The 24,212-nt window shown below is 33.7% G+C and overlaps 3 protein-coding genes across 5 annotated transcripts; 1 reads left to right on the forward strand and 2 right to left on the reverse strand.

Annotated features, from left to right (window-relative positions):
• Window positions 1-2,181: 2,181 nt before the first annotated feature.
• LOC139897085 (histone H3.2-like) lies at window positions 2,182-2,772 on the forward strand. Its single transcript, XM_071879733.1, has one exon. The coding sequence runs from the start codon at window positions 2,229-2,231 to the stop codon at window positions 2,637-2,639; it is 411 nt and encodes a 136-aa protein (XP_071735834.1). The 5' UTR covers window positions 2,182-2,228; the 3' UTR covers window positions 2,640-2,772.
• A 1,475-nt stretch (window positions 2,773-4,247) lies between these two features.
• On the reverse strand, window positions 4,248-7,935 carry LOC139897086 (probable UDP-arabinose 4-epimerase 3). Of its 3 annotated transcripts, none has more exons than XM_071879735.1 (11): window positions 7,698-7,935; window positions 7,343-7,439; window positions 6,709-6,833; window positions 6,477-6,590; window positions 6,261-6,368; window positions 6,089-6,180; window positions 5,843-5,984; window positions 5,524-5,618; window positions 5,254-5,383; window positions 4,994-5,138; window positions 4,248-4,729 (listed from the first exon to the last, which is right to left on the reverse strand). In XM_071879735.1, the coding sequence occupies exons 2-11, from the start codon at window positions 7,398-7,400 to the stop codon at window positions 4,464-4,466; spliced, it is 1,275 nt and encodes a 424-aa protein (XP_071735836.1). In that variant the 5' UTR covers window positions 7,401-7,439; window positions 7,698-7,935; the 3' UTR covers window positions 4,248-4,463. The 3 variants fall into 3 exon arrangements, with proteins under 3 accessions (XP_071735836.1, XP_071735835.1, XP_071735837.1); XM_071879734.1 differs by having other exon boundaries at window positions 7,343-7,442; XM_071879736.1 differs by having other exon boundaries at window positions 7,343-7,442; window positions 7,797-7,833.
• Window positions 7,936-20,330: 12,395 nt separating this feature from the next.
• LOC139900678 (protein FAR-RED IMPAIRED RESPONSE 1-like) lies at window positions 20,331-22,852 on the reverse strand. Its single transcript, XM_071883439.1, has 5 exons — window positions 22,789-22,852; window positions 21,589-21,886; window positions 21,120-21,341; window positions 20,769-21,027; window positions 20,331-20,651 (listed from the first exon to the last, which is right to left on the reverse strand). The coding sequence occupies exons 1-5, from the start codon at window positions 22,850-22,852 to the stop codon at window positions 20,331-20,333; spliced, it is 1,164 nt and encodes a 387-aa protein (XP_071739540.1).
• Between the last annotated feature and the right edge of the window lie 1,360 nt (window positions 22,853-24,212).

Below are 24,212 nucleotides of genomic sequence, written 5' to 3' on the forward strand. Positions count from 1 at the left end.
ATCCCGCTTGTTAAGGGACGCCTCTTGGATGTGTTAGCTTTTGGAGTTTGACCATGACTTGGGTAGTTTAATCCCAAACACCATGCTCATCGTGTCGTTTGGTACTTAAACTTTTTGGTGGTCGAAACTCACGTTATGTATTAAACTCGTAAAACGGCCAAAGTGGGCCCCTCTTTGTAAAACTTATTTTATGTTTGAATATGTTGTTAAAAGCGTATTGTCTAATTATGTCAGGAAGTGGTCGATCTTTTTCGCATTTCATGACTTTTGGGACAGACCAGTTTGGCGCGCCGCGCGGCCATATGGCGCGCCGCGCCATATGCTGTCCCAGCAAATTTTTTTTATTTTGTGATTTTAACGCGGGTCGTTCGTGGTTTGGTTTGGGTTGTTACACAGGTATTAGAATTAACTGAGATGAAAAGTAAACGATTAGGGTTTGTGGGATGAGTAACCTCGTTCAAGAGGTTTCACCCGTATATATACTACAACCCAGACACAGTCGGTTGAGTGTGTGGACACACTCGGTCGAATGTGTCAGCAGTTTAACTAATTGATTTAAACAAATATTAAAGAACACACACACACACACACACACACACACATATAATCAATAGTCACAAAAGAACGCTATAACATGACCGGATGTTTTAAACGACAATTCAACTACAACTAGGGATTACATGCACCAACAATAGATCCACTATGTGTCTCGATTATCTCTCGCTTATCCTTAAACACATGATCGATCCATTAAAAATGTTCCCAAATGATGAAGGAATATCTCAATCGATTAAATGTCACTAAAGTTTCATAATGTTAGTTATAAAATAAATACAACATACATAACGACCTCTATAAATTAATAATGTTGGGACAGGAGTATTTTAAATATTTAGCGATATATTATTAATTAAATTAATAAATTATTAATTAAAAAATTGGCTTATAGTTGTGAGCAACTCTCAAATTATTGCATCGATATTTGAAATGATCTAAACGATGTAAATTCTGGAGAAGACATTCGTGAGCTTGAGATCTTGATTACGGGAATGAATTATCGGCACAAATGGATGTGAATGAGTTGTTGGATTATCCAGATGAAAATAATGAATGTTAAAAGATTTAAAACATTGAAGAAATTATGGCAAATGTCGTTCAAAAAATGGTTGATGATTATTCAGTACCTTTGGAATCGATCACTCAGAAAGAAGCATTGCAAGCATCAACAACTCTTCACAACGTTTTGTTGCAATACAAGAATACAATGCATCAACTCTTAAGTGGAGTGAGGAGATTTAAAGATTAACTCAGTATAGATTTGAAGTTCACATAAAAACATGTGACTATAGATTTGGTTTTTACTAGAAAATCCTAGAATTTTGAAAATTTTAATAATTATTAAATTATAATTTTGCTAGGACCAATATATATTATATCGGAATTTAAAAAAAAATTATTATATTATCATTTTATCGACTAGGGTCCAGTTTTGTACTGATCCTAAGTTAGGATCGAAAAAATTATTAATTTTATCGAGGTTATTAAATTATCGAGTATTAAATTAAAGAGGTTTTACTGTATTTAATATTTTTTTATTATTTATGAAAAGAGTATATATTATTATTATTTTATTTTTTATTTAGGCCACTCCCTATCATAAATAAACTATTCATCCTCTTAACCTTTCACATCAGCGCCACATCAACACCAATATCCTATAACTAACTCATAATTAAACACTCCCTATCATGGCTAAAACAATACTCCTCTTAATATACAACGTACAAGCAATAAAGCATCAAGTCCAACAATAATAAGCACTGGGACCCGCAATTTCTATAACTCTTCCGTTAAATCTATGGTGAAAGCGGGTAACTAACGAGGGTAACTAAGTGGTGCCTATGGTTAGTTACGGGTAATGAGCGGGTAATGGGCGGGTAACTAACTATAGGGTGGTATTATAAAACAAAAGTTGAAATGGAGTAGTAACATTCGTTTTGGTTAAGCACATCACAAAGATCACAATCCGAGTCATTTCTTCCTTAACCGTTTGCTTCAATTTCCATCCAACGGCTGATCTCATCGAAATAACTTTAAAAACTCCAAAAAATTTAACTATTCCCGCTCACCCAAACCTCCCCTATAAAACCCAAATCAACCACCGCCTAAATCCATCAACAACTAAAAATATCTCTAATCACATTTAAACTTTACAATCATCAAATCAAATGGCTCGTACAAAACAAACAGCAAGGAAATCAACCGGAGGAAAGGCTCCCAGGAAGCAATTGGCAACCAAAGCTGCAAGGAAATCAGCTCCGGCGACCGGAGGAGTGAAGAAGCCACACAGATTCAGGCCAGGAACCGTCGCTCTCAGAGAAATCAGAAAGTATCAGAAGAGTACCGAGCTGTTGATTAGGAAGCTTCCATTTCAAAGGCTTGTGAGAGAAATCGCTCAGGATTTCAAAACCGATCTCCGATTCCAGAGCTCCGCTGTTGCTGCTCTTCAAGAAGCTTCTGAGGCTTATTTGGTTGGACTATTTGAAGATACGAATTTGTGTGCGATTCATGCCAAGCGAGTTACAATCATGCCTAAGGATATGCAGCTTGCTCGTCGGATCCGTGGTGAACGTGCTTAGTGCTAGGGTTAGGGTTTCATTTAATTTGCAATGTGCTTAATGTAAACAAATGGCAATCTCTGATTGATGTTAATGATAGTGCGAATGCTTTGTGCTAGGGTTAGGGTTTCATTTAATTTGTGTGTGATTAACAAACCAGTGTTAATATAGCTACCTGAAGGTCGTAGCTGTTGATAATTGGTGTCGTATTGATTAATTTTTTTTAAAGTAACATAACATAACAGTAATTAACAATTTAACAATTAACAATAACTAAAAATAGGAAAAACACACAATGAAAATCAGAAGCTTGCCCAGTACACGTTGAAAAGTTAAACTACAAAAGGTGTCATGTTATAAAAGTTCATTAAGAATGTGATTAAGATACAAAGTATTCTGTTAATCTCCAAAAGTGCAGTTAGTATTTCGTGTAATGATAATAGATTCGGGTGCACACTCAATCCATCTAAATCTTTGTAGTTGTTTAATATGATGAGGAAGCGATACATTTAACGGATTGCATTAGAGGGGTAACTCTCTGCGTTAGTTAAACAACTTGGCGTTCGTCAAATATTCGGCCAAGGTAGGCATGGTTGTTTCTAAGCTGCGTTTTCTCAAAAGTCATTTAAAAACTTTGATTCATATGTCCAGAAATGTTAAAGCAGGTTGACTAAAGGAATCAGTAAAATTAAGAGTTGACCTCGACGTTGTTATTATTGGAGGTACAATTTCTCAGGTTCATGTTGCTACATGTAATGCTTATTTCCAAAAAAAGAACAACATCGGAAAACTTGCTGCCCTTGATTCTCTACAAAAATCATGTATTAAATGAAGTTCGAATACATTTCATGCTCGTTAAAACATAAACGCTGACAACACCACATCCAAGGTTTGATGGAAAAGTGAGATATTGGGTAACTGATCCAACGAGCATAAATAATAAGTTCTTTAATTTCTACAAACAAAACTTGATGCAGCTCATTCTGGTGCTAGATTCACGCAGGTAACTCCCCATTATTGTCTAAACTCGCAAGAAGCTTTACACCTGAAACGTGAATTCGATGACATGAAAATAAAATGTGCGGTATGAGATTGTGGTAGTTCTAAGGCACCATGTCCGGATGGTTATTCTTTTCGTTTTATCAAACACTTATGGGACTTGTTTGAACAGGTGGTGGACTATTATTGGCAGGTGTGGACTTTTATGGATTGAAAAGGTGGTGGACTTTTATGGATGCTTACTCCATCAGCCAAGCAGACTTTTGAGTCGCTTATGCTTATGTCCAAGTTTCAGGTATTAATCACTTATTCTTAGTGTAGTTGTTTTGTTTTTTTTTTTTTTGTTTTTTGTTTTTTTTTTTTTTTTGTGTGTGTGTGTAATTATGTATCATCTAGGGGCGTCCAAATCCACTTGATGGTGTTCAGTTCAGGCTACTGTAAAATTTGCATTGACAAGGGCATACAACAAAGGAAGCAAGTCACGTGTAATTCGTAAAACAGACTTAATCACACTTGCAATCATCAAAAAAGCTCCAAAAAAAGGAGTTGCGAGTTATTGTTTGTTGTCATTTAACAAAAAAATGTGAAGAACAGAATTCATTTCATGTTTATATCATAAAAAAAGCATATGTTATTATTTAGCTAAAATCTGATAAGTGGCATTATTTTTTACATCTGTTCAGTAACCAGTTTCCTAATACATGTAATTTAGGGTAAGTATAACTCCACCCCAATTTAAGAATTACCCTAAATCCCAACCCCTGTTTTCATAATAAACCTAATCATGAAACCAGGCCAAAATCCATCTAGTATATTTTCAATCTTCAATCACCTTGGAATCTTTGATCAATAAGCTCCGTCAAATTTCCGTTTTACTAAAGAAGTTTTTGTGGGTCCGTATCCGTTATGATGCGACTTCTGCCATTTCCATGCAACCTTTAAACTCTCTTCTAGATCGGTAAACTGTGCTGACCAGTTGAGTTCACGTAGTATCTTTGACGGGTCACTGAACACCTCAGCATAGTCACCAGGTCTACGTGGCAAGTAGTCTACTTTGATCGATGCCCCTGTTGCTTTCTTACAAGCTTCCACAAACTCTTTAACTGATCTACCTGTCAAAATGCAAAACGGGAACGTAGATATTAAAAAAATATATTTTTGACCAATCCAGCTTATTACATCAGGTTAAGATGCAGGTGGCTATTTTGACCCATTGTTTATGAATGGGTCGATTTAGGATGGGATTTATTTTGAATGGCTCAGATGAGTAAAACCAGATAAAAATTTTCAAAAGAAAAAAGTTCAAACAGGTTGGATGTCATCCAACATGTTATCCAACCCACCCATTTAGCCCCCTCTAGGTCAAGATATTTCACCTTTGCCTGTTCCAACATTGTATATTCCAACTTGTCCAGGTTTTGCATTCTCAAGCGCTTTTACATGAGCATCAACTAAATCAGTAACATCAATGTAATCCCTTATGCAAGTTCCATCAGGGGTTTTATAGTCTGTTCCTCGAACCTATACAGTCATAAAAAAAAACCATTTACATATATATAAATTGATTCCCTTGTGTATCATTTCTCTAAAAATAATCGGATCTTAGGAAAGTATTTAATGATATGTAGAACGTTACCTTTAGCCCATTAGTAATGCCACGGGCCGCATCGAAACATGCACCCGATATTCTTCCATGTTCACGTAATTCAGGTCTGGGTGCTTCACCTAATCTACCATCTGGATCAGACCCAATCACATTGAAGTATCTAGAATTTAATAAAAAAACATTTTAGACATGTGACCAATACTTGATCAAATTTTAATAAACTATCTGTGCAATCGAACATTGCCTCATTTTAGGACGTATTAACGGTTTTTTTGTGCATCCAGATACAGAAACACCAACCTTAAAATCATGACCGCCATGTCTGAGTTTTTATGGAGATCCTGAATAATATCTTCTGACATCTTTTTTGCTTTCCCGTAAGGGTTGATTGGGTGCTGGAGTACACAACATAAAATGTAATTACTCATAAATGGGTCGATTAGTTTATGTTTTGTAATATTGTTTAACAAATAACTATATTTAGAGGAAATGTTATGTTGAGAGATGTCTTGGCCAAAACTCGGTCCAACCCATTTCAACAGATACAAAAAGTTACCATTTTGAATTATTACACAACCTGCCTGACCCACCCATTTTGACACCTCTAGTACCAGGATACCTGAGGAGTTTCTTCTGTTATTGGCATCTTTTCAGGCTCTCCATAAGTAGCACATGTGCTAGAGTATATTAGAGTATTAACATTGTGTCTTGCCATAGCCTCCAATACCAGCAGGGTATTTGACGTAATATTGTGATAATACCTGCATAATTATATAAAAAAATATATATATCAAGAATCAGGAACAACTATATGATAAAGTCAACAGAATATTAAAAAAACGGTTTTTTCAAAAGGTACGCTTACTTTAGCGGATCAAGTGTACTTTCCCCAACATATGCAACCGCTGCAAAATGCATCACTGCATCAAATGCATTTTCAGAAAAGATTTTATTTACCTAAAACATTTCGTCAAGGAAACAAACACGTGTAATTTTTCAACATAATATATGTTTAATCTCTATGTTTAGCAGGATACGGCTTTTGCATCTCCCAAATCAGCGTAAATGAATTGAAGTCTCCCAGGTTCTGGAAATAAGTCTTGAAGAACTCTAACAGCGCCTAAGTTTCCACGAGAAAGATTGTCCTATAAAACAAATTAATGAGTAATGATTTATTCAATTTACATTACTAACAAGTAAAGCAACATGATAACATTATTAAAAACATATAGTAAAAAATGTTTTTTTTTTACCACTATAGTTACACGATAAGAGTCTTTCAAAAGGCGCAATGTAGCATGAGAACCAATATAGCCAGCACCTCCAGTTACTAAAACGTGAATTATTCCTGTTTCGTGCCGTGAGAACTATAAAGTAAAAACATAACAATGTCTTAACTATCAATTAAATTGTTAAATTGAAAATAACAAGATGGATAAACTCATAGACATATAATTAAATAAAAAAAGGATCAATTTTACTTACTGGGCTAGGGGTTTTAAAACTAGGGGATTGTTTGAGCATGAAAATGCATAATACTATAAGGGTTGTAGCCAGTGCAATCTTTCTTACAAATCCTTTTTTCTTGATTGGCTCTGTATGATCCACACCTATAACCACAAATAACTCGAAAATAACTTCTAATACACTATAATTTGTCCATATAAGCTATAGAATAAATTTAGGTGTTGTTTGTTTGCAGATCTTATTATGTCTTATGTCTGTGTGCCCGTAGATGTTTTTACTGCATACTGTTTGTTTTTCTGAAGACATAAGATAAACTAATGTCTTATTATGTTTGCAATCTCGTAGACTTAGAAATGTGCTTCTAAGTGCTACAGATAGAATTAAGTTATTCTGCAGACATAAAAACTAATCGTCTGCACTATTGTGCACTATTGAGCATACAGACCTTGAGACCACATATTCTTTACAGACGTGGTTCGCAGATCTTCAAACAAAAACATCTTAAAAAACAAACAGCACCTTAATGTGTTTACAATAGGAAAGGAGAATATTCCCTAAATAAAATAAGTGCCGTACATTATAAGGATTCAAATCATGTATTTGCAAAAGGTTTAATAATGAAATTAATACAAATGAATATGTAAAACAATACCTCCTAAAGCATAAGACCTGGTAGGCCTTGGCTGACTTCTTGGCTTATTAAAGTTCATTTGTACTAATAAATATTTACTCTGTAATCACCTTATTTGCTGCTGCACATTAATAAAAAAAAAAAAAAAAAAGCAACTTGCTTTAGTGAGTAGCATAACCTAACTGCATTACTATAATTACTATAATAAAGAGAAGTCTTCATGTAAGAAAATGGATGAGCCATAAATTCAGGTGAAAAAACCTAAAATCAATCAATCTCAAATATATACAAGACCAAAAAGGGAAAAAGAAAAAAAACATTAATTAAACTCCAAGATCTAAGGAGTGAAATTAACGCAAATATGCAGGTACTTAACCAAAAAAGGAGCTACAAATTGAGACTTTTGGGATGATTCATGTAATCGGTTGCATAATCAGAACATGAGTGATATTAATTGGGAGAATGTAATACGTACGATTGAAAAAGTGAAGAAGAATTGAGAGAAACGAAATATGTGTGTGTTTTTTAGGTTTATGAAAATGAAAAAGGGGAAGAAAAAAAAAAATTGGAAATGGAGGAATCTCCGGTGGAAGTGCCATCTGCCATGTTCCAAAGTCAATTTGAAACAAACAGAGAATGTCTTCATGAAAACACCTAAAGTATCTTTTTATTTTTGTTTTTACTTATTCCTATTTATTTATTTATTTATTTTTATTTGAAGTAAGGCTATTAACGAACTTATCATTTTTTTTGAAAGGCAAGCTTGCATGGACCGAAGCCTAGTCATCATTTGCACACACACACGCGAGGATCCGACCCTTAAACCATCTCGAGGGGCAGGCGGACCAGACCTTAGTCCCGGAGCGGGTCGGTAAAACCTTCCCTTTGGCCACCTTCAAGGAATATATTTCAATTCCTAGAGCGGGTGACGAGGTTCGAACCCGAGACCTCTAGCCCTGCGAGTAACGAACTTATCATTAAACGAACTAAAAATTCAATATTCGAGTAAACCATCTCGTAAAGGGTAGTATATATGGTCCATCGATGGGATGTATACGGTGTATTTCTAGGATCAAGGCCCGTATAGGATCCCTCCCTGACTGTATACGGTGGCTAGTGATTAAACAATATGACGTCTATAGTGTATTGACAAGACAAGGGGATGAATATTGTCCCTTTGCGGTGTATACGGTCTTCATCGGGTTTTATGTGAGTTGTATACGGTCCAAAATAGGCTATATACGGTCTTTACTAGTTTATCTGATGACTTCACGTATGGTCGCTAAAGAAGCTTCAAGAAGTATCAAGCCGTGCACGATACGTTTCGTTCCTTAAGAGATTCCATCTTTCGAGATCCCAACACCTCGGAGTGGTGGCCTATGGAGTGGTGGCTTGGACCGGAAGAAAGGGTGCCAACCGTGACCAACATAGCCGTGACCAACGAGTCCTCGGAGTGGTGCCTTTGACCTAAAGAAAGGGTGTCAACCGTGACCAACGAGGACGTTGGATCTTTAAAGGGTGGGGTATTGATATAATCCCACAATGACTAGAGAACAAACTAGTTGGTGCCTTATAAGGGTGTGTGTTCCCTCCTCCTTCAAGCTGATTTTTGGGAAGTGAGTTCTACACTTTCCTTTGTAAGGTTGATGCGTGCCTAGCGTGGGATAGATTTGTATCAGTTATTTTCTCAGTTTAATCAACTTTTAAGCCCAATATTAACACATTCTAAAGCTTTTTTTTTTTTTTTTTTTTTTTTTTTACGGTTTATATAGATTAGGTGACGTTTAAGAGTTAAAATGTAGTTTCCGGCTATCACTGAGTTTTGATGATTTTGTTCTTAACCTGTATGTAGGACAACATATCAAAAAATGTGAGTTTTGGTGATTTTGTTATTGGTCATGACCACTAATGCAAGTCGCGAGCAACAATTGCTTGATTATGACTAGGAAATGAAATCGCTACCAGCAACTTTAAGGTCATGATTTCGTCATGATCGGTTACACAATACGCAAACCCGACAATAGCATATTGTGTATTGCATGACCGGGTTATAGCCGAGAATTGCAGTCACAACCAACGATTTCTAATCATGACCAAAAATGCAAGTCGCGACCAAAGATTTCTATTTCATGACCATAATCCGCGAATGACGACATTTGCGTATTGCATATTTGCATGATCCGAACATGATTAGAAACATGGTACGCAATTTCAAGACCTGGAAATCTTATATATCGCATATCAAATGTATATCAGATAAGATAATTATGGTGAATACTGAAAATCTTGGTAAAAATGTATCCATAAACATCAGTATAATTTTGATCATGTATTCATCACGACCGGTAAATTACTCAGAATCAACAAGATCACCGGGTCATTAGAAATTTATGATTGCGACTTGCAATTCACCGTCATGATTTATAAATCACTGGTTGCAACTTTCAGTTTTTGATCACGATCTAGAAATAGTTGGCGAGACCTGCATTTTATGATAATGCCCTGAAAATCATTGTTCACGACATATATTTTTTCATGCCCATGCCATCACCCGAAATCATTCCATGGTCATGATTGGAAATTGCTCGTTGACCGCGACTTGCGTTTTCCCTCCACGACCTGGTCATGAGCGGGTCATACAAGTTTAAAAACACAATACGAAATGGTCGGATTTGCGTATTGCGTGACCCGATCATGACGTAGAAATCGCTAGTTGCGAGTTTGCGACTTGCATTTCTCGGTCGTAACCAACAAATTTCGTCGTGATATAATTTAAACTCGTGTATGTTATATCTATGTAGCTATTTAACACCCTATAATACAACCTATTTTGGGCAAAAAACAATAAGTAATAAAAATAAGATGGTGCATTTCATCAAAAAGATGACACTCTCCAAAAGCTACGACACAACGAAACATAACTAGACAAACATTACTTTTTAACTACAATGACAAAACAAAAGCCTACTACGATCCAATGAAACCATCCTTGAGAGACAATCAATCAACATCCAAATTAAAGGCGTGTGCTAAATTCAAACCACTTGAAAACTTCAAACACTTGAGATGGATAAGAAACTGAAAATAAGGAAAAACCTCCTGAACGGTTTCAACCTATGAACACCCTATGAACTAACTTGATACAACCTATGAACACCCTATTATACAAGCTGATACAACCTATGAATAAACTTATACAGTAAATTAAATAAGAAAGTACACAATTGTTGGAAAACACAATTATTTCATGTCTTTATACATTCACTTAATTACAACCTCAACTTCATTTATTAATTTTCTGACAAGTATCTGTTTCGTTAACGTTGTAGAGGCATTGGCACCAGCACTTGCAGTTAGATGGTAATTGTTCTAGAGTAGTGCAACTGTATTTCCAACTATATTTTATGTCACCACTTAGTTGACTGCAAAATTTTGGACAAACTGAAAAATCTACACATGATTTTGTTACGACATAACATTCTTTTAACTTCTCGCAAGTGTTTTCTGTATAGATTAAGCAAAATCTTATTTAATTGAATCAAGATATTAAAATTAGATGCTTTTCCATCAATGATAAACAAAGGTTGAAAATAAAAAAGAAAGTTTCAACACGTTGTAACGTTTAATTCAATAGGAGGAATCTATTTTTTTCGTTTCTCTTCTTTAATCTTTAAAAAGTAGCAGGAAAAAACTCTTTAGTCTCAAAAAGAAACTAAAACAAGTTTAAAGATAATCTGACATGTACATAATTGAGATTAAATATCAGTTACAAAATCCACTATATTATTACTTGTAGAGTGTAGACTAAAATCCACTATAGTGAACTAAAAACAAATTAAAGTAAGCACTTGAGATGGCAAGAATGGAGATAAATATAATGAGTACAAATATAGCGATATGGCCGGGGCATGAAAAATATGATGGTTGTTTAACCATTTTGAGTTTTGAAACTTAAAAAATCACTTCTTGAAGAATATTCAAATGAAACCCATATTTAAGTTGAGATTGAGGGGACAAATCTCAACCTTTAGATTGAGATTGATCAATGGATCAGATTAAAAGTCCCAACATATCATTATTTTGGGGCGGACGGGTATTTTCGTCCACACAGTCAAAATATGTTATACACCCACAGGCTTGGAATTTCATTCGACCGTATCTGTATTTCACACACAAACACACACTTCTTTCTAGGGTTTCAACAACGAACGCTAATTTCCTTCGATCAACACCGATCAAAGCTGCCATTATCAACAGTCATCAACAACTATACACATTAATCGATTATCTTCCATCAAACATGGCTAAATCGGAGCATTCTCTAATCAAAAAATCGTCATCGGCTGAAAAGCATGTTCCGGCTAATAAAAAAGCTCCGGCCAAAACTACTGGTAATTTTAACAAGTTTTGTTGATGTTCGTTTATAATCAATCAAGTTTGTTTGTATTCCTTTGATGTTTTCAAATTTCAGGGTTTCGTCATATAGCATTCGTGTGTGTGCTTCTTTAAGCACATGATATTTGTTGTGATTGTTTAATATGTGCTTTTTATCTTTTGTATGAGTTGCACATTTGTTGTTCTTAAATCAGATTGCATGTATAAGTTTTGTTAGTACCTTTTAGGTTTTATCAATCACATGTGATTATTACAAGAAATCACTTTCGAATACACATTTAGCTGTTATATTTGCTTCTTTTAATCACATGTTATTCGTTGTGATTGTTTAATATGTTCTTTTTATCTTTTGTATGAGTTGCACACCTTTTAGGTTTTATTCAATCACATGTGATTATACAATAAATCACTTATGAAATACACATTTAGCTGTTAACAAATGATATTTGCTTCTTTAATCACATGTTATTTGTTGTGATTGTTTAATATGTGCCTTTTATCTGTGTATGTGTTGCATATCTGTTGTTGCTAAATCAGAGTGTAAGTATAAATTTTGTGAGTATCTTCTAGGTTTTTTCAATCACATGTGATTATACAAGAAATCACTATGGAATTCACATTTAGCTGTTAACAAATGATATCACCTTTGATTTGTTTTGTTCAATGTTACTGATTTACTTTTGTAAACCACATTTTTCAGGTAAAAAAAAACACCAATCTGTTACCAATGATGTTGATAATCCCAAACAGAAACATAAAGGTAAGGAGATTGTGGTACACAAAGGTAAGGATATTTTGGCTGATGATAAAGTTGAGTCTAAGCTACCTGCTCTTAGGCTAAGGACCACACCGGCGCAGTTTGCAAAGGTGATGTGTTTGTTAACCCCCGAACAAAAAGCTTGTATCACGAGACTTGGGTTTCGTTCTTTAATTGGGTTTAATATAGACCAATTGCCAGTTAGTCTTGTTTACTATGTTGTTGACAATTTCGATGGTGATGAGATGATAATAAAGACTCAAAAAGGAAACATTAAGGTTGATTCCCAAGCTGTCCACGATGTGTTTGGACTCGAAGATGTTGGTACTGATATAGACACCTTGGAACTCAAGAGTAGTAGTCTTTTTGTTGAAAGTTGGTTCGATCAGTTTCCACCACACCCAATGATCACCCGTTCATCTTCACTGTGTGCTAAGATCCTGACCTCAACCGAAGTTGATAGTATCTTTCAGATGAACTTTATCATGTTGTTTGCAAGCACGATGGTGTATTGTGAAAGAAATGGGAAAGTGAGTGCGTATGTGGTGACGAGGTTGTCTGACGAGGTTGATATTTCAAGTATCAGCTGGTCCATGTCTCTTCTTTCTTCATTAAAATATAGCAAAATTGGATGGAACAGAAATGATCCCAACTGTTTCTACAATGGTCCTGCTACTTTTCTCACTGTGAGTTATCTTTTCAATATCTATATATCATATATGATTTTCAACAATCTTTTTTACGAATTGGTTTGATAACTATGATTTTTTTTTTTTTTGTGTTTGTTTCTTATCTGCTCTATCTGGACCGTACAAAGTTTGATTCTTTTGCTGTTGTACGTGGGCGTCCAGTTATCAAGAACTGGAAATGAGCTATTGCGGTTCGCGCAAAGAAAGAGGCCGAGCTCGAATCATTTGGGCTGTTGGAACTTGCAGATGAATATGACGAAGAAGCAGAAGATGGGGAGGGTTTTCTCAAACTTGAAGATGAGGATAAGGCTGATCTCCTTGCGATTGAGGTAGTTTTTTTTTCTTTCTTTTTTATAATTCAAACACCTGTTTTGACTAATTAAATCATGTTGTGTAAGTATGATTTTTTGTATACAATCACCTGTGCTTGAATTTTTGTATACAATCACATGTGATTTTATGATATAATCACATGTGATTGATTTTTTGTATACAATCACCTGTTTTGACTAATTAAATAATACTTAGTCTGATTACACATTCAGTAAATAATATTATATTATGCGATAACTTTGATCTTTTTTATAACTATTCTAAGCTTTTTGCACATTATATGCAGGGCTATTGTGAAGTTATCGAGGAGAAGTTTAAATTGGTCAATGAGTTGAAGCATTTTTTGTCACGGACAATACATGAAAGTTTGTCCAAGTACCCAGATGAGAAGATATTGATATCTTATGAAAAGAAGTTGAAGGAAGTTTTTAAATTGGATGTGGGTTGATGTGTGCAGAGGTGTATACGAAATAGCTATATTTTTGCTAGGAAATACTATTAAATACGATACAATTTTACACAAATTTTTTATTTATTTATAAAGTGAATATACCTAAACCTTGCTACAACACTTATAGGTAGTGTACCTAATCATACAGTAGTGTAGTTTTTAGTAAGTCCGGTTCGTTCCACAGGGATCTAGCCAAGTTTAACGCTATATTTTTTAAAAACTATATTTGTATAAATATATATATAAATATAAATAATATTATTATTATTATAAAAGGGGGGTTTTTACCGTTTAATGACCGGTTTGTCGATTTTAAAACTTTAGTCGCAGTTAAAACCTAATGTAAAATATTAAAAATAAAAATAACTTAATTTAAAGCGTAAAGTAAATGACAATAATTAAAGTGCGATAATTAAAATTGCGATAATTAAAAAGTACGATAATTAAAAGTGCAATAAATAAAATGACAGTAAATAAAAGTGCGATAAAATATGAAATAAAGAAATTATGCTTATTTAAACTTCCGTAATCATGATGTCTGACGTGTTGATTTTAGTTTATTACCATGGGTTAATTGTCCTTTGTCCTGGATTATTCAATATGTCTATCTGGTTTTTGTCCATAACAGTCCACCAGTCATAAATATAAAGTGCGAGTGTCCTCGTCAAATTATTCTTATAACCGAAGTCAAATATTCCAACTAATTGGGGACTTAAACTATAATTACACCAATTTTCCTTGTATGTAATTCATCCCTGTTTTAATAAGTCCATTAACTATTAATCCATTCCCGTGTCCGGTTAAATGAACGATTATTAGTACTTATAAATATCCCGCCCATCGTGTCCGATCGAGTGTATATGGTTATTTATAGGTACGTCCAATTGTAAATCTTTATATTAAATTAACGAACTATCATTCAATTAAACAAATATAAAGCCCATTAATAGCCCATAGTCTAATTTCCACAAGTGTCGTTCTTTTGTCCAAACCCCAATTATGGTACAAAGCCCAATTACCCAGTCTTTAATATTTTAGCCCAACATCACGATTACTTCGGCTTAAATAAGCATAATAATAACTTAGCTATGAGACATTAATTTAAAAAGGTTGAACATAACTTACAATAATTAATAATAGCGTAGCGTTACACGGACATAATTTCGACTTACACACTTACAACATTCGCTAACATAACCTTATTATTAAACTTTAATATTAAAATTATAATTAAAATATAAATATAAATATATATATGAGAGGAGTGAGAGATAGATGATAGAGTAAAACATTCGACCAAAAACTGCGAAATTTATAGATGTGGCCAGCCTTTTAGGCTCATGCGATCGCATGAAATATGGGCATCGGCCAGCTGGATCAGCTCACATGTTCTTGTTTTCTAGTTTGCCGACATTTTTAATATATAATATAATATATATATATATAATTTTAAGAATTAATTATATATTATATTATATTCATGTGCATAGTTGACTTGTAATTTTTAGTCCGTTGCGTCGAGCGCTGAGAGTTGACTCTGGTCCCGGTTCTGGATTTTCGAACGTCCTTTCGTACTATTTAATATGTTGTACTTTGCGTTTTGCGGCTCGTTCTCTTGTAACTTTTAGACGTTTCTCATCAATAATTTGAACCACTTTGATTGTATTTTGTACTTCTTAGCTTTTTGGTCGTTTGCGTCTTCAAATCGTCGAATCTGTCTTTTGTCTTCACCTTTTATTATTTAAACGAATATCACTTGTAAATTGAACAATTGCAACTAAAAGCTTGTCTTTCTTGAGGAATAATGCTATGTAATATATGTTCGTTTTTAGCATTATCATGGGTGATGTGAAGACTGACGATGAGATGGAGGATGAGTCAGAGAAAAAAAAAGATGATGATGAGAAGAAGGATGAGTCAGAGGGAAAAGACGATGATGATGACAGCAAGGATGAGTCAGAGGGAAAAGACGATGATGATGACAACAAGGATGAGTCAGAGGGGAAAGACGATGATGATGACAACAATGATGAGTCAGAGGGAACAAACGATGATGATGACAACAATGATGAGTCAGAGGAAAAAGATGTGGGTGATGAGAAGAAGGCTGAGTCAGAGGAAAAAGTTGAGGGTGATGAGAAGAAGGCTGATTCGGAGAAAAAAGATGATGAATGTGTTGATGTAAACAAGGTTGAGTCTGAGAAAAAGATTGATGATGGGCAATCCAAGGCTGATGATGTGAATGATGAGTAAGAAGTTAATCTTGCTTCCAACGATCCAATTGTTCCAGTTGTGACAGAAGTTGTAGGTGCAAAGGTTGCTGAGAAAGATGTTGACAAAGATCAAAATGAAGAAGAGTACACATCCTTGACACAATGGTTTGACAACAACGTTAATGAGGTCATTGATATTTGTGAAATTATATCTTTACTTAATGCACCAACAAGCCTTACATGGTTACCTGTTCATAATACTCAAACAATGATGAATTTAACACCACCTACTTTTCATCTCTTATCTCAGGAGGATAAATATGAGAACATGAAGTATGATGAAGCTGTGAACATGTTAGACAAGGGCAAGTTGGCAAGCAGCCCTGAAGTTGGAAAAACATTACCGAAACAAACGGCTGTCCAGTCAAAGAAATTTTGTAAAAAAGCTATACAGAAAGATCGGACAATCGTTCTTAGATCTGCGTATATCAACAAGCTGACTGCCGTGTCTGACATTCTGACAAACTCTGAGCTTATTTTGGCTATGGAATTATTTTCGATGAAGCTTAGCCCTTCGTGAGTTTTCTAAAATTTTTCCTTTTAATACATACAAATCCTTCTGCTTTATAAGGCAATCACATGTGATTATATTATGAAATCACATGTGATTATATTATGAAATCACATGTATTAAACTAACCCCCCCTTTTTTTTTGTTTGTTAGTGAGATTGTTTTTGAATCAAGATAAGGCAATAGCATGATACACCTTCTTAGTTTGGAATCACTTTGCCCCGATGTTTATGTTGAGGCTAGTGTAATTGATTTATGGAGCTTTATACTGAATGAAGAGTAAAAGTACAGAGGACAATGTAGCCCATCTAGGTTTTTCTTCCCTTCTACAATCATTTTAAGTTTTATTGTTAAAATTTTTATGTACTATATTAGCTTGCTGTTTGTATCTATGTGTTATGGTTCTTAATCCTTGGTCACATGCGATTGTTATATATATTCACATGCGATTGTTATATATATTCACATGCGATTGTTATATATATAATTACATGTTATTGTTATATATGATCACATGTGTTATTTTATTTACAGTATTCTTACTTGTATGACAACAAGAACATGAAAAAGGAAGATAAGCTAATGATAATCAAAGAAAGTGCTAATGCTTGGTTTAGATTTTATCCAAAGCTTGCATCACTCCGAAAAGTTGATCTTGTATGTTATTTCTAGCTTACATTTGTAGGTTTATTTGCCTTAATATCATAATCAATTATTTGTGTTCTGATAATTTCTTTCTTTTTTGATTTTTTACAACAGGTATTTTTCCCAATCTACAGACATGAGCATTTCTTTGTCTCGGTGTTTGGCATGAAAGTTCCCAAGCTCTACATACTTGACAACTCTTCGGTAGTTAAAAACTATGCTGTAAGATACGCCAAAGTTTGCAATCTTTTGGTTAGTGTTTATTATAATATCATTACTTGTACGTTTTCCACTTCAATATCAGTTTTTTTGCTTCCCCTGTTTACATTTACTGTTTTTAAACATCTGCTCAATCATTAATTTAATAACTATTCATTTTTTCTGATTTTGTTTTTTCCAGCTATATGCTTTTGCTGAACATCTGAAATTTCATAAGCATCCTTTTGCAAATCAAATTGAAAAATTGAAACGAACTTATATTTCACTGCCATGGAAAACAATAGATAATGTTGTGAATTGTGGCGTGTTTGCTATGTTCCACATGGACATGTTTAAAGCAAGAGCAGAGAATGAGTGGTCTGATGTATTGGTGCCTGAGTCAGCTGAACAAAAGAATCAGCTCCGGAAGCTGAGAATTAGCTATGCATCGAAGATTTTGTCGCATGATCTAAACATACATGCTGAGCAGATGTTAAGAAATGCAAGAAATTTTTCCACATTCCATGAAAAGAAAGATTATAGGAAGGTTATCATTTCTGCAAAACAATCAAGAGGTGCCCAAGTTGAAAAGGCTAAAAATCAAGAGGTGCATGACCAGCAATCTAATGAAGTGTGAAGTTTTTTGAAGATGTATGTTATTGTTGTGCTTTGATAGTTCAGTGTATGGTTAGATGTAGATGGTTGGAAAGATGTGTTTTGGTTAATGACATGCTAGTGGTTAGATATTGATGGCTCTTTTGGTCAAGATGTGTTTTGGTTAATGACATGCTACTTGATATTTTATTGCATGGTTTAGATGTTCATATATTTATTGTCTCTAATGCTTGATGGTTATGATTCTTGGTGGTTGATGGTTGATTAAAAATACTATATAGCTACAAGTTATTCTTCATGTAATCACATGTGATTTTTGCATTTGCAATCACAAGTGATAATACATAACAATCACATGTGATGTTACATATATAATCACATGCGATTGTTATATATAATCACATGTGATTAAATACTTAATCACATGTGATTGTAGTATATAATCACAACTGTTAACATTCATGTCATTGTCGATTGTAATATAATATCACATGTGATTGAACTACTTAATCACATGTGATTTTAGTAAATAATCACAACCGTTAACATACATTCTGTGAAATCATAACCATAAATAATTTTTTTTGCAAAGACCTCTTTTACAAATTGATTTTACAAATTGATTTTGCAAATTGATTTTGCAAAGACCTCTCACCACCGTTAGGACCCATCACATGGTTTTTGGGTTTAGGGACTAATTGATTTTACAAATGATTCTTAATGTCATTGGCTTTTATTCAATCACATGTGATTGTAATATAAAATCGCATGTGATTGAACTACTTAATCACATTTGATTACAGTATATAATCACAACTGTTAACATACATTCTGTAAAATCAAAACCATAAATAAAAAATGTTCCAAACACATTAACAATTTTTAACAGTTGTACTTGAAATAAATTAACAAAATATAAAAAAATGAAAGTCAAACATTTAATAGGAACACCAAAATTAACAATTGTACGAATATAAAAAAAATAATAAAATCAACGCTTGTCTTTGTCACAACCCCTGCAATTGTGTTCATGTGATCCACAATTACTGCAAGTAATCTTTCTTTTCTTGCTTTCCAAAATTCCTTTCTCTTTTCCACTCATAAGATGCTTATCTTTTCCACAACCTTTGTATCTCCCAACGGGTGGGTTTTGTATGTCTAATGAATTAGGCTTTGAAACACCAACCATTTCTTGTATGACAACATCTTTTTTCTTAAATTGTTTTGGAACTTGAGGCTCAACTTCTTTCTTCACCATTTTAACTTTTTCAAGAAGCACTTGTAGCATCGTTTCATCCTGGCCAATAAGTTCAACACAATCATCAATAACTAATGTGATTTCATTAATAGAATTTTGAACAACAATGTTTTCGTTGCCATATCTGTTTCTCCTTGATCTTAACTTGGGTGGTATTATATCCCTTCTCTAACGCCTCATTATGTATTTTTTCAAGGATTTCATCTATATTATCGTTCTTCAATACCCAAAAACAATGTCTACATAGAAGACCAAATCGTAGATAGTGTCTACATGTACATATTATGGATCCATCTTGGCAGTTATGAAGTACCTTCATAATAAAAAAAAAAGTATGAAACTGATGTATAAGCCAATCACAAGTGATAAGTACCTATTTAAATATGACAACTAATGTATAAGCCAATCACAAGTGATAAGTACCTATTTAAACTATTTTAACAAGTGAGATTCAAACTATTGCACAAATTTTATTCCATACATGAAAAAAATATGTAAATTAGTTTACCTTGTATTTGAAGAAATCTTTTTCTTCATTCGAGCCTTCCCTTTTATCCTCCATATTCGAGCCTTCATCTTTTTTCCCTTCATTCGAACCTTCATTCGAACCTTCATTTTTCTTCCCTTCATTCGAGCATTCCTTTCTATTTTCAAATTTCTCTTTAACAACAAATATTTTCGTGTATTCCTCTTTGTCCATTTTATCCAATGAACATTTATACAAAGCTGCAACAATCCCTTGTTGAATAATCAGAAAAATTGTATTCGTGTATACCTTCGATGCATGTTTTTCAATTCTTAGCAACGTTAATAATTTTGGGTTTTTCTTGATTGTCTGTACATCCAAAGATTCTTGTTTTGACCTCTGTTTTAACATGGCAGTTTCAAAGCCGTCCATAAAAGTCAACAGATTTGATGCAGATCTTGTAAAGTGTGAAAAAAGCATTTTCACTCTCTGATCTTGAAGTAGTTCGCATCAAACCAAACATTTCAGTTTCGATGAAATATGCTGGTATCCAACTTGATCTGATATCAAACATATATTTGAACCAACTGTCATTCTTCAATGAAAAATCGTCCATCAACTTTTCCCATTTTTCTTCAAAAACAGTTGGTTCTATGTACATATTCCACACAATTTTATTAAATCTCTTCTTGAAGTCTTTTTCTTGTTTGTGTTCAATATTAGGATTTGCTTCTTGAATCTGTAATCACATTTGATTGATTAATAATTCATATTAAGCAAATTATGTATATGTGTCATTAACCATTTGAATTGCATGTGATTAGTTACATGTAGTCTTCAATAACAAAACTCATACCTTTGATGGCACCTTCCGCATAATGTGCCACATGCATAGTCTATGCTTTGCCGTCTTAAAGACCTCTTTTATGGCTATCGCCATTGATTTGTCCTGATCTGTCACAATCATGTTTGGCTCTTTCCCAAATATCTTCATGAAGCTATTAAGTAGCCATTTGTAACTCTCGGCTGTTTCATCCCTGATCATTGCCGCAGCAACAGTGACACACCTACGGTGGTTATCTATTCCAGTAAATGGTACAAACTTGAGGTTGTACCTGTTAACAAATAGACAATGTTAGAAACTCAGATAAGCCAAACAACCTGACAATCACATGTGATTAGAAGCTGTAAAAACCAGGTATCATACCTGTTTGTTCTATATGTTGCATCAAATGAGATAACATTACTAAACTCCTTGTAGTTACACTTTGCAACTTCATCCGCCCAGAAAATGGAATGTAATTGACTTTTTTCAAGCTTGTACTCAAATGAAAAACCGGGAACATATTTTTTCCTTTCTTCCATTTTGTTAACGAGCATTTGAGAATCAGTTGCATTGATAAACACATTCAAATCTCGTTTCCAGTTTCTGAAGTCAATTACAGTTCCATGAACATTTTTTCAGACCCTTTCATATTGCTGTAAACTTCGTATACCTTTGTTGGACCAATATTTGATACCGTTGAATGGTATACAAACAACTTCTTCACATGCCTCATTTGTCTTTCCTTTTTACTTAAATGTCTGTATTCTATCGGCAGCAACTCATGATTATGTTGTTCTTTAAAGTCAGCAAGAATGAAAGTATCTGTTCCATACACCCAGTCGAATCTAACTTTAGCCCTACATCCTGTGCATTCTTTTTAGTTTCTTGTAATGTGTCAAAGTAGACTTCCTTTGGTGTGCCAGCCTTGTTGCATAAGTAATATTTTTGTTTGACTAATTCAGATTTTGCAGTTTTTTGTCCAGCCTTTCTTATTTCAAAACATGCATGATATGCATATAACCTATACATCTCTTCACATTGATCAAGTGTTCCATAATTATGACCAATGACCGGTAAGAAACGTTTGTCAACAATTGGTGCATAATACAATGATCCACCTGGTGTTTCGTTTTTACGCGTTGCAGTTGCTTTTGGTGAAATATAATATGTGGAAAACAAATTACAATGTTAATTGAATGTTTAACTGAAATAAGAGACAATATACATATCACATAATGTATTATCATATAACGCAATCACATGTGATTCAATAAGTAAACGTTTACAACAATTCGATTTTCAACTTCATCTTCATTGTATTGATCAGTAATCACTTTAAATCCCAGTAATGTATTATCATAAAACACTCACATGTGATTTTTCAAGAAATTACATGTGATTTTACAAGACATTACTTAAAGTCACAAAACACTATCTCATTAAAAGCTAATCACATGTGATTGAATGGGTAAAAATTTACAACAATTCGATTTTTATCTTCATCTTCATTGTATTGATCAGGAATCACTTTAAATCCCATTAATGTATTATCATAAACACTCACATGTGATTTTACAAGAAATTACTTAAAGTCATAAAACACTATTTCATTAAAAGCTAATCACATGTGATTGAATGAGTAAAAATTTACAACAATTCAATTTTTATCTTCATCTTCATTGTATTGATCAGGAATCACTTTAAATCCCATTAATGTATTATCATAAAACACTCACATGTGATTTTTACAAGAAATTACATGTGATTTTACAAGAAATTACTTAAAGTCACAAAACACTATTTCATTAAAAGCTAATCACATGTGATTGAATGAGTAAAAATTTACAACAATTCGATTTTTATCTTCATTTTCATTGTATTGATCAGTAATCACTTCCCAGTAATGTATTATCATAAAACACTTCTAAAAAACTTACATGTGACTTTACAATAAATTACATGTGATTTTACAAGAAATTACTTAAAGTCACAAAACACTATTTCATTAAAAGCTAATCACATGTGATTGAAGAAGAAACGAGATACATACCTTCATCATTCTGGATTACGTTGATGTCTTCATCACTGATATCGTATTCCCTCTCTGGTTCCATTGCTTAAATTGAAGGTGTATATGAATTGATTGATCAATGAATTCGTATGTTAAGCAATTCGGAGTGAACGAGTGACTATGAATCTAAGTTAACGACGGTTAGGTAATCGTATAATCAAGCAATCCGAATGAATTAATCAGAGTTAATCATGGAATCGGACTGATTGTTCACCGGATAATCTTCAATCGCCATCGTCAGGATCTTTTAGGGTTTTTGAAGGTTTCCGTTCGAGCAGTGATTTGTTTCGTACGTAGGATTTCTATTTTTTTTTGCAAAATGACCAGAATACCCTCCCTGTATTAGTTGGTGCTTTAATCTGAATCATTGATCAAAAGTGGGCGAGGTTCTTAGTCCACTGGATTGGGCTCTGGGGAAGCTCATTCTTTGGAATACAACTCATCACTTCTTACTAGTTTTGTTAAGGATAAGTTGTGACCATGGACTATTTATTGGGACATAAAAAATATGCTAATTTTTTTTCAGAATAAATATAAATATATATTATAAGTGAAAAATCAAATGAAAGAGTTTCGTAATGAAAGTGTATTCTTGTTTCCTAAAGTTTGGTAATACAATGAAATTTAGGTGCAACAATCCATATCAATATATAAATGTATGAATGTCACTTCTTTTTACAAAATCTAATAATCTTATCATAAATTTCTTTTAGTTTTCAAGTCTCAAAAATTGTTAGTCCACGATAAAAGATCGATATATTCAATTATATTAAAGTATATAGAGGAAAAAGCTTAGTAATTATTTTTCTCACTTGACTTTTATTAAGTAGTAGGTGATCGTTGACTCTTAAAGAGCAACGATCAAAACTTGACCCCCCGTCTCTTAGTGTACAACGATCTCTACGAGTCACTATCTTTGTGAACAAGCGACTTTCCTAGTTAGTATCTGCTAAACAATGAAACCCCATATGTAATGATACGCATTTTCACATGCTCATACAGAATACGCATCCAAGTCCTAACATGCGTACTGAATGTCTACGTATGCAACACACAAAGCCATGGGTAATACCAATGAGTGCGGCCTCTATTGACTTGGTCAAGTGATTAAATTATTAACCAAGTAAGGGGATAAGATCAGTCCTTTATTCGGTTTCCTTAATTAACGTAAGTTAATTATGGAATGGATTACGATTGAAGGGGAATACAATCCTATTCAAACCCTAATTGCTAGCCAATAAATACATGGCTCTAAAACCCTAAGAGATACACGTTACATCTACGTAACATACAACATACTTCTACGTATGAATCGTACTCGTACAATCTTCATCATTAAAACAAGACTTTCAGGTAAGTTCATCGAACTATGAATCCTTCATGTCTCGAGAGCCACTCAACCT

This window comes from Rutidosis leptorrhynchoides, chromosome 3 (genome assembly GCF_046630445.1).
Source record: "Rutidosis leptorrhynchoides isolate AG116_Rl617_1_P2 chromosome 3, CSIRO_AGI_Rlap_v1, whole genome shotgun sequence".
In the NCBI taxonomy this organism is placed as follows: Eukaryota; Viridiplantae; Streptophyta; class Magnoliopsida; order Asterales; family Asteraceae; genus Rutidosis; species Rutidosis leptorrhynchoides.